Raw genomic sequence first — 15,482 nt, 5'->3', positions numbered from 1 at the left:
TACCCCACTCACACCTATGGATAGATCAACTAAACAGAAAATTAACAAGGAAACACAAACTTTAAACGATACAATAGACCAGTTAGACCTAATTGATATCTATAGGACATTTCACCCCAAAACAATGAATTTCACCTTTTTCTCAAGCGCACATGGAACCTTCTCCAGGATAGATCACATCCTGGGCCATAAAGCTAGCCTTGGTAAATTCTAAAAAATAGAAATCATTCCAAGCATCTTTTCTGACCACAATGCAGTAAGATTAGATCTCAATTACAGGAGAAAAACTATTAAAAATTCCAACATATGGAGGCTGAACAACACACTGCTGAATAACCAACAAATCACAGAAGAAATCAAAAAAGAAATCAAAATTTGCATAGAAACGAATGAAAATGAAAACACAACAACCCAAAACCTGTGGGACACGGTAAAAGCAGTCCTAAGGGGAAAGTTCATAGCAATACAGGCACACCTCAAGAAACAAGAAAAAAGTCAAATAAATAACCTAACTCTACACCTAAAGCAACTAGAAAAGGAAGAAATGAAGAACCCCAGGGTTAGTAGAAGGAAAGAAATCTTAAAAATTAGAGCAGAAATAAAGGCAAAAGGAACAAAAGAGATCATAGCAAAAATCACCAAAACCAAAAGCTGGTTCTTTGAAAGGATAAATAAAATTGACAAACCATTAGCCAGACTCATCAAGAAACAAAGGGAGAAAAATCAAATCAATAAAATTAGAAATGAAAATGGAGAGATCACAACAGACAACACAGAAATACAAAGGATCATAAGAGACTTCTATCAACAATTATATGCCAATAAAATGGACAACGTGGAAGAAATGGCCAAATTCTTAGAAAAGTACAACTTTCCAAAACTCAACCAGGAAGAAATAGAAAATCTTAACAGACCCATCACAAGCACGGAAATTGAAACTGTAATCAAAAATCTTCCAGCAAACAAAAGCCCAGGTCCAGACAGCTTCACAGCTGAATTCTACCAAAAATTTAGAGAAGAGCTAACACCTATTCTGCTCAAACTCTTCCAGAAAATTGCAGAGGAAGGTAAACTTCCAAACTCATTCTATGAGGCCACCATCACCCTAATACCAAAACCGAACTCCTTTTCCTATTTGGAACCAGTCTGTTGTTCCATGTCCAGTTCTAACTGTTGCTTCCTGACCTGCATACAGATTTCTCAAGACACTCAAAACACTCAAACACTCAAAACACTGTTAAATGGGAAAAATCTTTTGTCACATTACTACAATTTAATGAAGAGGTTTAGCTTGTGTTAACTTTGTGTTAAAATACACCCCAAAATAAATGAGAAAAGAAATGAGACCACTGAAACATAAATATTGCAGTATATTGCTTTATCCTCACCAAGAATTGTCAGTCTCTTCTCATTTAAATTATGAAAACTTCTATAACCATACTAGCTTTTCTTGGTAAATCTGTTCTCTGAGATATTAGTCCTATTTGAGGACATACTGTTTAGGTCTTAGCTGTTTTTTTTAATCATTTCTTATCATAGGTCAGTATTAATAATGAAGGGCCTTTGAGAGCTTATAATCCAATTTATACTAAAATAGAAATGTGGTCTAAGAGAGGTTAAATGATGTACTCAAGCTCCTGTCCTTTTAAGTCATCAAGATAATGCTCAAACTCTAGTCTTTTGATTTCAACTCTAATATTCTTTACATCAGACTTTTTGTCCCCTTTAATGACTCATAATAAGGGTTGGAGTTCATGCCCTCTCAGTAGTCTTCTTGCCTCCTCTAAATCTAGAGTTTCAGTTGAAGTGTATAGGCAAGAGTGAGGGGAAATAGAATCTTTTTTTTTCCTTTTCCTTTCTTTCTCTTTTCTCAAATACCTAATGAACATTTCTATGTGTCAGGCGTTAGAGATGTGTGATAAATTAGGTACCATCCTATCCTCAAAGAGCTTATAGTTTATTAGAAGGTTGAACAAGTGAGCAGACGACTGTATTTCAGTGTCATAACCACACGGGGCAAGCACTGGGGATTCTGGAAGCATATAAGAGTATGTGGTTGTCTTGGTGAGTCAGGGTCACTTCTTAAAAGATAGGATATCTGAGGTATACTTTTAAGATAAACTGTTTATCATAGTTAAACAGTATTGGTTATTGAATAGTCATTAATACATAATGACTGTCATGAATAGTCATTAATACATAAATAGCTGGCTTCTCTTAAACTTATTCCATAGCTTTCTTGTTGAATTGCCTTGGTTCTTCCAGAGCAATTGATCTTAGAAAAGTCACAGAGAAAATAACTTGGAAAGCCTTACAGGATTATCTGTACCTTTCTTGGAGCTGTTAACCCAATACAGTTAAATAGAATAGGTGCTCGAATAACTCTTCTTCATTTGCTCTAAACATAACAAAATTAGTACATTTAAAAAACTTGGAATTTATTTGCTAAAATTTCTGGCTTTACTGTTTAGAACGCTCTGGTGCCCAAGAGTATGTGAAGGGCCCCATCAAAGGAAGTAATAACCAAAGTCCTCTTGACAGGCAAATAATGCATTCCCATATAAGAAGGGTGGGACTCAGCCTTAACTTACCGGACTTTGTGGAATGAACTGTGGCAAGTTACCCATCTAGAAGGTTACTGACTTCTATTAAGCTACATAAAAAATTGATTCCTGAAATAATAGCATTTCTCTTGGGTAGAAGTAAATTGTAATTTATATAGTTTTGGTTAAAACGTTTATTCTTTGATTAAGATGGCTATCCCTAATTTCATGGCCAAGGTGAAAGTTTTTCTGAAGTTTATAATTGATGGATCTTTGTCATACTGAAATACAGGCCTTATATAACTTCATATAAAGCTTTTAAAACATTGTCAAAATGAAGTCAAACATTATTCTGTTTACTGTACTCTCACAGGGACATGGGCATGTTGCCAAATATCAGGTTTATCTAAGCAGAATATAGAAAATATATTCTGGACTTTAGAATCACAAAAATGGTTCCCATCATCACACGGATTTTGTTAAAAATTAGCCAGAAAGTTAAACAACTCGTTTACAATTGGAGAAATCCGTTTCCAAATGCTGCTACTTAATGTCACTAATGAAGAACTGTGCCCCTTGAAATGATGTATCCAAAGGACACATCACTGTCTGTGCAAAAATCACATCTGAATCTAATCATTAAAAACACTGGACAAACCCACATTGAAAGACATTATACAAAATATATAGGTTTAAAAAATGACTATAAAAGACAGTTGTTAGGACAACTGGACATTTTTTATTTTGGTTATATGGTATATTACATTGATTTTTGTATACTATACCAACCTTGCATTCCTGGCATAAATCCCATTTGGTTTTGGTGTGTAGTCCTTTTTATGTGTATTTTATTGATGACTTAAGCTTTAACAGGATATTCCTCAGCTAGGGCTAAGAATAGTGGGGCAAGATTAGATTGGTCAATGTCACTTAAGACTGAAGGCCTCAGGCCAAAACATTCAAATATCCTAATATGAAAACATTGTGAAATGAAAACTCTTGTTGCTGCAGGCATTTCTTAAAGCAGTAAGATAATGCCTCACAACCCTTGTGATTCTTACCAAATTATATTGTGAATCAGTAGAGCAAAGATTTCTACCCCTTCATGTACACTCATTCATTTGTTCACTGAATTTTTGAATTAATATTTTTCCCCTTTGATCATAACTAAGGTAATAGAAGTAGGATGCATTGGTTCAGGTATAGAAATTATTGTTTATATTGGCTTTTGTGTGTATTGGCATTTGTTTATCAATTTAAAGGTATATTTTTGTTATAGGGGCCAAGTTTAAAAAATATATTGGCCATTCAGCTCATGTAACTAATGTGAGATGGTCACATGATTATCAGTGGGTTATTTCTATTGGTGGAGCAGATCACTCTGTCTTTCAGTGGAAATTTATTCCTGAAAGAAAACTAAAGGATGCTCTTCACATAGCACCCCAAGGTGAGTAGTACATACTGCCTAAGCAATTTTTCTGCCAAATAACTCTTCATGTAACTCCCAAATAATAATTTTACTATTGAAATGTACACTAGCCTTATGTTAACAGTACAGATTATTATTAGTGGAAATTTTAAATTAAAATATTAAGTCAATATGTTTAAAGTCAAATGTCACAGAGCATGGACGACAAAGTACTTTGGTTACACTTTAATCTATCTGATGAGTGGAAAACATCCATTAATAAAGCAAATATTTAATATAGTCTCTGGGAGATGGGTTTTATATTTGTTTTTGTTTTTGACAAGAAAAATGATCTAATGTCAGTTCCTCTCTTACGTATCATTTTTTCTAGCTGTTTTTCATGTTAATTATAGGTTATATTTACTTATATTTGCACAGACATTTAAATTTGATGTAGCGGTCATTGGGGAGCCAGTGAAGGGATTTAAAGGAACTATTGAGTTTGCAGTGAGTGGAGAGGAAGAGAATATGTAGTACAGTTTACTGACATCTGTGTCACTTGAATAGGTAATTTCATTTGATTGTTTCATAGCTTGTCTCCATGTCAGTTGGCACAGTCAGCTCGCAATCCTTAATTTTATTTTGCTGTTTTGAAAGTGAATCTTACTTAAACAAGTAATGATGCATTTTTATAAATTACAGAAAGTCTTGCAGACTCTAATAGTGATGAATCAGATTCAGACCTGTCTGATGTTCCAGAACTGGATTCTGAAATTGAGCAAGAGACCCAGCTCACTTACCGTCGGCAGGTAATTTTTATTACCACATGAGCTTTTCCTGAAAAAATTTCTTCTTTATCTTGCTCCTTGTTTACTCATCTATTGTTATCTTTCGTGGTTTGTAAGTTTCCAAGAAATGTATAGCTGTTTCCCTCTTTAAGAGTTAAAGTATAGTTGTATAAAATGTTATTTATATTAAGTGCTTGATATACTAACTGTGCCTGTATTGTGTTTTATTATATAATATATGTGCTTTTTGTCACAGTACACTTACATTGATTTCCTTTAAAATGTTCTCTTACGAAGTATAAAAATTTCACGGAAACTGAATATGTATCTGTCAGTGTGATACTTAGACAATGTAGATTGGTTTGTCTTTCCAAGGAAGTAAATTTCAAAAAGAACCTTCCTATTTTAGTTATTAAAAGTTTAGTGATCATAGTTACGCAATGTCTGAAGTTACATTAGGAATCTACAACACCTTTATTAATTTATATTCTAAGAATATTTCTACTTATGTACATTATTTAAAGGTTTACAAAGAAGATCTACCTCAGCTTAAAGAACAATACAAAGAGAAACAAAAAAGTGGTACTTCTAAAAGAAGAGAGCGGGCTCCAGGAAATAGTATTCGGTTACACTTTGTTCACGGGTACAAAACAACTACTTTTCATTTATGTGTTTGAATTTTGGTTCACATTTGCCAGCTGTGTGACTTTGAGCAAGTCACTTAACTTCTCTGTCTCTGTTTCACCATCTGTAAAATGGAGATAACAGTACTTTACTTCATAGGGTTCTGGTGAGGAGTAAATAAGTAAATACTTGTAGTGACTTAGAGTATTATCTGGCACATAATAAGCACTATATAAGTATTTGTTAAATAAAAAATTGTCTTGTGAAAATTTAGTATTTATAAGAAATTGATCTATCTTAAAACAAGAAAAAATAAGTGAAATATAAGAGATTATCATCTCTCCTGCTGCTGCTGCTGCTGCTGCTAAGTCGCTTCAGTCGTGTCTGACTCTGTGCGACCCCATAGACGGCAGCCCAGCAGGCTCCCCCGTCCCTGGGATTCTCCAGGCAAGAACGCTGGAGTGGGTTGCCATTTCCTTCTCCAGTGCATGAAAGTGAAAAGTGAAAGTGAAGTCACTCAGTGGTGTCCAACTCTTAGCGACCCCATGGACTGCAGCCCACCAGGCTCCTCCATCCATGGGATTTTCCAGGCAAGAGTACTGGAGTGGGGTGCCATTGCCTTCTCCGCTCCCCTAAATATGTCTAATTTGGAATGATATTGTTGCTTGTTTTAGCCTAAGCAATTTGGCCTTCATGTATTAATTTCAATAAAATACTGTTTCTGGGTTCTCTGAGAACACCTGGCAATCCAGGGCTCACATTTCATCCTGGGACACCAGAGTCTCCAATCCAGCTCTTTCCTTCCCTTCACCTATTAATCCTCTTACCTGGCTTATAATGTTTTTAAGAATTTGAAAACAGATTTATTTAGTAAAAGCTTTTTTACCTCCAGTGGAAGCATTTGGGGGTTTTTGTTTATTTTTATTGGAGTGTGGTTGATTCACAATGTGTTAGTTTCACGTGTGCAGCAAACGGAATCCGTTGTACATACACATGTATCTACTCTTTTTTTAGACTCTTTTCCCCTATAGACCATGATAGAGTATTGGGTAGTGTTCCCTGTGTTACGCGGTATGTCCTTATTAGTTATCTGTTTTATGTATAGTGTTGTGTGTATGTCAGTCCCCATCTCTCAGTTTATCCCTCCCCTCAATTTCCTCCCCTGTAACATAAGTTTGTTTTCTACATCTGTGACTCTATTCTGTTTTGTAAGTAAGTTCATTTGTACCATGTTTTAAGATTCCACATGTAAGTGATAGTATATGATATTTGTCTTTCTCTCTCTGACTTGCTTCACTCAGTATGGCAGTCTCTAGGTCCATCCATGTTACTGCAAATGACTCAAATGGGCAATATTTCTCTGCACTTAGGTTTTATGAATTGGGTTTCTTTGAAGTGCAAATCAAGTTCCTATAAATGGAATTATATTGGTCATTTTTAGAGGACCTAGCTACTTTTTTCTGGACGTATATATTATTTTTAAATTGTAGTTTAAACTTATTTTTGTTTATATATATATATATAATATTTTCATTGTTCAACAATGTGTATTTAAGGATACACTCTGAAGATCTTCTCCCTACATCTGCCCTCCCAACTATCATTCCACCTTACCCAAAGGGAAATACTTTTACTTAATTTAAGAAATATTTATGTATAATACAAGTGTACATTTTATGTATATGTATTTATGTATAATACAAATGTACATTCTTTTCTATACCCTTTCACTTGTAAAAAAGCAACTTTTTGCTTTATAATATTTAAATGTATTTATATTTATGCAAATAGTAATGTACAATATACACTTTTCTGTACTTTATTTCACTGAGTATTGTACCTTGGATTTAGCTGTCTGTAATCAGAGCAGTTCACAAAAGTTTTGGGATCTGAGATATTTGTATTTTTTTTAATTATTCAATATCTTGTAAAACTGGAAATTAAACATCCTCTGTATAGTCCGTATTTACCAGTGAAAGACCAAAGTTAATGTTATATGATATATTTTCTATATTTAGTTACAGAGGTTATGACTGTCGAAGTAATCTGTTTTATACTCAAATTGGTGAAATTGTATACCATGTGGCAGCAGTGGGTGTCATTTATAATCGACAACAGAACACACAGCGTTTTTACCTGGGTCACGATGATGACATTCTCTGCTTGGCTCTTCATCCTGTGAAAGACTACGTGGCAACAGGCCAGGTAGGTCCTTTGAAAGACTCTGTGATAACAGGTTAGACAGGTTAGACCTTTGGGTTTAAAGTTAGATTAGTCCATTTTTTTTCCTTTTGTGTTCTTGGAAATGAATTCTTTAGAATGGGATTTTATTTTCATATTACAAATGAAAATTCTTTATTATAGTTTTCCTTAGAGTTTTATTGTTTTACTTATTATTATAATTTGAATTTTGAACGGTGAGCTCTGGGGTCACTTCTTTCTGTCAGAATAATGTTTTTTTTTTAATCTGTGAGTAACATTAAGGTAAGAAGTCTGGTTTTTTCATTATCTGAAATAAATTATCTAAGAAATGTTCTGTAACAAATAGGACGACTCTGTTTCTATTTTTCTATCATGATAGTAACATGTTCATGTTTACCAAGGTAGAAAACACAGAAAAGTCATAACTGATACACCTCTTTATATTCTTATTCTTAGAGAAGGAAAGGAAGGGGTGTACGTATAAATTCTCACTGTGTTTAAGCACTTTACTCGGTGTAAACACGTTACTAATTTCTTAATGTATATTTGCTTTATTCTTACCTCACCTATATGAGAGTGAAACCATTTGCTCCCAGCTTATAAATGAGGAATTTTAGGTTTAAGGAAAATACATGATTTTCTCAAAGATTTCTCAGCTGCTGCTAAGTCGCTTCAGTCGTGTCCGACTCTGTGTGACCCCATAGACGGCGGCCTACCAGGCTCCCCCGTCCCTGGGATTCTCCAAGCAAGAACACTGGAGTGGGTTGCCATTTCCTTCTCCAATCTCTCAGCTGCTGCTGCTGCTGCTAAGTCACTTCAGTCGTGTCCGACTCTGTGCTACCCCATAGACGGCAGCCCACCAGGCTCCTCTGTCCCTGGGATTCTCCAGGCAAGAATACTGGAGTGGGTTGCCATTTCCTTCTCCAATGCATGAAAGTGAAAAGTGAAAGTGAAGTCGCTCAGCCGTGCCCAACTGTTAGTGACCCCATTTTCCAGGCAAGAGTACTGGAGTGGGGTGCCATTGCCTTCTCCGAATCTCTTAGCTAATACGTGGTAAAAACCCAACATCCTTAGTCTGTCTGGCTTTGAACACTGGGTTAAGGATACCTTCGGGGATATATTGAGGGTAGGGGCAGGCAGCTTGCATCATCCCAGGTAGCTTCCTTGAAAAGTGAGAAAACTCTTTCTCTCTCCCTTCTCCCCTCCCTGGGTTTGCATCTCCCCTCGTTGTTTTTTTCTCCCCTTCCCATCCCTTCCTCCTTTTCTTACCCTTTTCTTCCATTCATTCAAAAACACTCATAGAGCATGTGCTGTGTGCCAGGAAAATCTCTGGGAATATAAATAAAACATCTTCTTGCCATGGTAAAACTAGAAGGCAAACATGCAAGGAAATTGTGATACAAGGCCAGAAGTATAGATCGGGGCTTCTTACCTTGGCACTGTTGACATTTGGGGCCAGATAATTTTTTGTTGTAAAAATAATTGGGTTTTTGTGCACAGTGGAATCCTGTGCATTGCACAGTGCTAGCAGTCTCTGACCTCTGTGCAGTAGATGCCAGTCACACTGCCCCCGACTTGTGACAAACAAAAACATCTCCAGACAGCGTTTGGAAGGCAAAAGTCACCCCTGCTGAGACCCACTATTAGGTGTGTATAAAGCCCTCTTGAAATATAATAAAGGACTGATTAATCATGCCTAATGGAATGGGAAACCCTCATAGAGATGGTGCCATTTGAACTCAACAGTTTACCTGACAGAGGGGAGGTTGGGGAAGGTTTTCTGTTTTATTGTATAACAGTGGAGCAAAAGAAAAAAAAGAAAAAAAACTGAAATAAAACATAGCTTCTTTAAATAACTGTGAGCAACCTAAAGTACAAATCTTAGCGTTATTGGTGGACTTTAGTGGGAGAACTAATTAAATGGGTTACGGGGGCCTCAGGGGCACCATTTACCTTCAGTGTTAGTTATATCAAGGCTCCTCTTCCCACAGTTATGTGCCTGCTGTGTGTAGCAAGGACCACCTGCAGTGCTGCAGGAAGGAGTTTGCACATTATTCTGATACTCCTGGAATGAGACTGTAAAAACTGGTCATTTACTACCATGATTCTGGCGTTTTAGGGAATGTGGGCCAAATTAAATTAAAAGTCAGGATGCCCACAGGATATCCCTGGATAACCAGTGTAGAGGAGGAAAACCTTACCTCTTCCTATCCTAGACTTTTAGCTGGGATTTTGACAAAAAGACCAGGTTTCCCTGGTGGCTCCAATGGTAAAGAACCTGCCTGTAGTGCAGGAGACCTGGGTTTGATCCCTGGGTTGGGAAGATTCCCCTGGAGAAGGGAATGACAACCTATGCCATTAACAGGAGCAATTCATATCACCTGGAAGAAACCTAAACCAGAAGTAACTCAAAATGGTGATTTAGAATTCCAGCTTATATAGAAAATAGTAGATCTGAAGAGAAATGTCAGGACAGAGGAAAGTGTTTAATAACTTAGTGAAACGTTGACTGATCACAGTGTTGTTTTTTGTTATACATTTATAGAAAACGAACCTCAAAACCAATGCTAATTGGCAGCCCTATTATTTCAGGAGTTGCCTTTATAGACAAAGTTATTATGTAATATAGCTTAATCTGTATAGAGAAAGTGATTACTTGAGTCCAAAGGAATAATTAAAATTTAAGTCCTGTTAACCTGCTTGGTGAAAGCTGTGAAAAGAAGAGAAGCAAAAAGCAAAGGAGAAAAGGAAAGATATAAGCATCTGAATGCAGAGTTTCAAAAGCAAGAAGAGATAAGAAACCCTTCTTCAGCAATCAATGCAAAGAAATAGAGGAAAACACAGAATGGGAAAGACTAGAGATCTCTTCAAGAAAATTAGAGATACCAAGGGAACATTTCATGCAAAGATGGGCTCAATAATGGACAGAAATGGTATGGACCTAACAGAAGCAGAAGATATTAAGAAGAGGTGGCAAGAATACACAGAAGAACTGTACAAAAAAGAGCTTTATGACCCAGATAATCACAATGGTGTGATCACTGACCTAGAGCCAGACATCCTGGAATGTGAAGTCAAGTGGGCCTTAGAAAGCATCACTATGAACAAAGCTAGTGGAGGTGATGGAATTCCAGTTGAGCTATTTAAAATCCTGAAAGATGATGCTGTGAAAGTGCTACACTCAATATGCCAGCAAATTTGGAAAACTCAGCAGTGGCCACAGGACTGGAAAAGGTCAGTTTTCATTCCAATCCCAAAGAAAGGCAATGCCAAAGAACGCTCAAACGACCACACAGTTGCACTCATCTCACACACTAGTAAAGTAATGCTCAAAATTCTCCAAGCCAGGCTTCAGCAATACGTGAACTGTGAACTTCCACATGTTCAAGCTGGTTTTAGAAAAGGCAGAGGAACCAGAGATCAAATTGCCAACATCTGCTGGATCATGGAAAAAGCAAGAGAGTTCCAGAAAAACATCTATTTCTGCTTTATTGACTATGCCAAAGCCTTTGACTGTGTGGATCACAATAAACTGTGGAAAATTGTGAAAGAGATGGGAATACCAGACCACCTGACCTGCCTCTTGAGAAACCTATATGCAAGTCAGGAAGCAACAGTCAGAACTGGACATGGCACAACAGACTGGTTCCAAATAGGAAAAGGAGTACGTCAAGGCTGTATATTGTCACCCTGCTTATTTAACTTATATGCAGAGTAAATCATGAGAAACACTGGGCTGGAAGAAGCACAAGCTGGAATCAAGGTTCCTGGGAGAAATATCAATAACCTCAGATATGCAGATGACACCACCCTTATGGCAGAAAGTGAAGAGGAACTAAAAAGCCTCTTGATGAAAGTGAAAGAGAAGAGTGAAAAAGTTGGCTTAAAGCTTAACATTCAGAAAACGAAGATCATGGCATCTGGTTCCATCACTTCATGGGAAGTAGATGGGGAAACAGTGGAAACAGTGTCAGACTTTATTTTTCTGGGCTCCAAAATCACTGCAGATGGTGATTGCAGCCATGAAATTAAAAGACGCTCACTCCTTGGAAGGAAAGTTATGACCAGCCTGGACAGCATATTGAAAAGCAGAGACATTACTTTGCCAAAAAGGTCCATCTAGTCAAGGCTATGGTTTTTCCAGTGGTCATGTATGGATGTGAGAGTTGGACTGTGAAGAAAGCTGAACGCTGAAGAATTGATGCTTTTGAACTGTGGTGTTGGAGAAGACTCTTGAGAGTCCCTTGGACTGCAGGGAGATCCAACCAGTCCATTCTAAAGGAGATCAGTCCTGGGTGTTCTTTGGAAGGAATGTTGCTAAAGCTGAAACTCCAGTACTTTGGCCACCTCATGCAAAGAGTTAACTCATTGGAAAAGACTCTGATGCTGGAGGGATTGTGGTCAGGAGGAGAAGGGGACGACAGAGGATGAGATGGCTGGATGGCATCACCGACTCAATGGACGTGAGTTTGGGTGAATTCCGGGAGTTGGTGATGGACAGGGAGACCTGGCGTGCTGCACTTCATGGGGTCGCGAAGAGTCGGACACGACTATGCGGCTGAACTGAACTGAACTGAACCTGCTTGGTGCTTTAACCTCTCTGCATCTTTGTTTGTACCATTATCTTAGCCTGGAATGTGCTTTCTTGCTTCTCTTTTTGTCCAAGACTTATACTTTTTGAAGGCCCAGGACAAGTAACGTAATTTCCATGAAGATTTTCTCTACAGCCTTTCATCCTCATTAAGCACATATTACCAGATGTTTTTATTTTATTTTCCCAGTGAGTTTGCAAAATTTATCTAATTGTCTTAGTGCACACTAGCATACACTAGGTTGCTAACACTGCCAGTAGTAGGTGCTCAGGAAGCATTATCTCTGTTGTTGAAGTAGAGGATAAGGTTTAGGAGCTATATAGTTACAGAACATTCCTATAAACCCTGAACCTAGTCTCATTAGCTTTTCAACAAACGTATGGGAAAAATGTTGATCACATAATCTTTATATTTTTTACTTGAAATCTGTAGCAAATATGACAAAAGTTGCAAAATATCTTGTTTTATTTTGTTTTGTAGGTATGAAAATAAATGGTTTAATTGCATAAAATGACTTTTATCATTCTTTCTATTTTAGGTAGGTAGGGATCCCTCAATTCACATATGGGACACGGAAACCATTAAACCATTGTCGATATTAAAGGGCTACCACCAATATGGTGTCTGTGCTGTTGATTTCTCAGGTAAGGGAATTTCTGTCTCAATAAGAATGATCAAAATTCAGAGACAGTATACAGTACTTTTGTCTTAATCAGTGTTGCCTAAACTTGTCATTTAAAAATGACTTTCATGAGAGACTATCAAGAAGGCAGATGGATCACATTGTAAAGGACCTAGGATGTGAATTTCATTCTAAATGTATGAGAGGTCACTGGAGCTTTAAAGAAGGGAATAAGGTTATCTGATTGGCATTTTTTAAAAAAAGACCAATTATCAAGTGTGTATACTGTGATCGTAGCCTATCAAGACTATGAAAGTGTGGGTTTGCCAGCTGGTTTATAATGTAATGAGTGTAATTTTAATACCCATTATTATAAAGATGTTTTTATTAAAATAAAAGATGTTTGTCTATATAAACTCTGGAGACGTCTCAGATACCGCTAGTGGTATATGTGTCCCACTTGGGCAAACCCTGATCTCCCTTAATGTTTTCAGTCACAGAGTAAACTTTGAAAATGTTCAGGGTGAAAGCAGGGCTTCCCTCATAACTCAGTCGCTTAAGAGTCTGCCTGCGATGATTCCTAGGTTGGGAAGATCCCCTGCAGAAGGGAATGGCAGCTCACTCCAGTATTCTTGCCTGGAGAATCCCATGGACAGAGGAGCCAGGTGGGCTACAGTCTGCGGGGTCGCAAGAGTCGGACACGACTTAGTGACTAAACCACCACCACCACCAGGGTGAAAGCTAAGAAAGAAAGAGATGGAAACTAAAATACTTGTTTTATAGCATTTCTTTGAAGTGACAGTTCGAATCTGTCTTACAGGAATAACTTTAGATCTCAAAGTTAAGTCTTTGCCACCCATATAAAAGTTGAACAACTACACCTAGATCTACAGTGAAGGCTAGGGTGTTGATTGGAAAGAGGGGTCAGTTCAGTCCCTGCGTGGTGTCCAACTCTTTGCAACTGCATGGACTGCAGCACGCCAATAGGGAAAGAGGGGTGAAATTCCTTTAATAGAGAATTTTATATTAAGAAACAGTAAATTTGGGCTTTCTGCAGCTCTGTCTGAAGAGATGGTGAATTATTCATAGTAGAGTTTGGGAAGGAATGTATTTACACGAACACATATCTGCCAAAAGATAGGAAACGGAATTATAGCGGAGTCAACGAGAAAAATACAACTGGTAGCAATAACAAACCAATTAAGGTTTGCAGAAAGTATGGCAGAGTGGCAAACATTTCGTTACAGATTGAATCTTTCCAACTTCTAAACACATGTACACTTGCCAGTGTGGCTGACTTAGCTCAGTCACTTGTCTAATATCCGTTACTTGTTACTTGACAGTAGTAACAACTAAAATAATTGATCTTCACTACAGTCATTTTTTTTTCTCAACAGTCATATTAATGGCCATATGTAGTTGTGGTGGTTTAGTCACTAAGTCATGTCCAGCTCTTGAAACCCCATGGACTATAGCCTGCCAGGCTCCTCCGTCCGTGGGATTCGCTGGGCAAGAACAGTGGAGTGGGTTGCCATTTCCTTCTCCATGGGATCTTCCCGACCCAGGGATCAAACCCGGGTCTCCTGCATCACAGGCACATTCTTAACTGACTGAGCCATGTGAGAAGTTGTAACCTATATCTTTTTCACTTGACTTACGTTTTATAATCCCTATGACTTCTTTCATCACAGTAGAGTTCCTCTGGTGAATTTCATTGGTGTGTATCGCTTCTTCCTTCTTTCTTAGTTTTCTCTTTCCTTCTCATCTTTTAAATATCTTTTTCCCACTTTCCTTATCGTCCTCCTTTCCCCTATCCCAGGCTGATAGATAGATCAGGTAAATGAGATCAGAGGAAAAGTCAGCAGATAAATGCACTGAGAAACTATCCTTCCTCCTTATGAATCCTGCTTTTTTCAGAGCTATGTGCATTGTTGTTTAGTCACTAAGTCATGACCAACTCTTTTGAGACCCCATGGACTGCAGCCCACCAGTCTCCTCTGTCCACGGGATTTCCCAGGCAAGAATGTTGGAGGAGGTTGCTATTTCCTCCTCCAGGGGGGTCTTCCCAACCTAGGGATTAAATCCAAGTCTCCTGCATTGGGAGGTGGATTCTTTACTATTGAACCACCAGGAAAGCCCAGCTGTATGCATGCCTGCCATTTAACATTATTTTATAAAATTTTAAATATGGCACTGTGGTGACAGAATACATACTGTTTTTATCTTCTGAATGTTAATGGTCAGTTTGTTTTTCTGATTAATTTTCAAAGCGGATGGGAAACGTTTGGCTTCAGTTGGCATAGATGATAGCCACACTGTTGTGCTGTGGGACTGGAAGAAAGGAGAGAAACTTTCAGTAGCAAGGTAGGGAAAGAAACTTGATTATCACATTGGCAAAAGACTGAAATTCCTTTGGACTTAAATTTTTTTAAAATTTTGACAGTTTTGAAATGAAGTAAACATGTAACATCTTTAATTGCTGCTGCCTTTATTACCATTGAATAAATAGTGTAATTGTGGTAAAAAGATGATTTCAGAATTCATTTGTAGGTTTATCCTTTGTGAACACACTTATTACTGTAACTATAATATGATAGTGGAAGTACCTATTATCTAAAATGTCCACTTATAGGTAGATAGAGTGAATTTCACTGTAAGATAAGCTATTCTGTAGTCATTTGAAAACATGATAAAATGCTCATG

At 37.4% G+C, this 15,482-nt stretch overlaps 1 protein-coding gene across 2 annotated transcripts in view; it reads left to right on the top strand.

Moving 5' to 3' along the window:
- The window catches only part of EML5 (EMAP like 5), a 168,413-nt gene that overhangs the window by 78,202 nt on the left and 74,729 nt on the right, over positions 1 to 15,482 (top strand). For both annotated transcript variants that reach the window (XM_055538847.1, XM_055538848.1), the window contains exons 11-16: positions 3,823 to 3,990; positions 4,654 to 4,760; positions 5,264 to 5,382; positions 7,382 to 7,572; positions 12,700 to 12,801; positions 15,050 to 15,143. In XM_055538847.1, coding sequence (XP_055394822.1) covers positions 3,823 to 3,990; positions 4,654 to 4,760; positions 5,264 to 5,382; positions 7,382 to 7,572; positions 12,700 to 12,801; positions 15,050 to 15,143 — 781 coding nt within the window. The remainder of the gene's footprint in view (positions 1 to 3,822; positions 3,991 to 4,653; positions 4,761 to 5,263; positions 5,383 to 7,381; positions 7,573 to 12,699; positions 12,802 to 15,049; positions 15,144 to 15,482) is intronic.

This window comes from Bubalus kerabau, chromosome 10 (genome assembly GCF_029407905.1).
Source record: "Bubalus kerabau isolate K-KA32 ecotype Philippines breed swamp buffalo chromosome 10, PCC_UOA_SB_1v2, whole genome shotgun sequence".
Classification (NCBI taxonomy): domain Eukaryota; kingdom Metazoa; phylum Chordata; class Mammalia; order Artiodactyla; family Bovidae; genus Bubalus; species Bubalus kerabau.
This window is presented reverse-complemented; position numbering and strand designations above follow the sequence as displayed.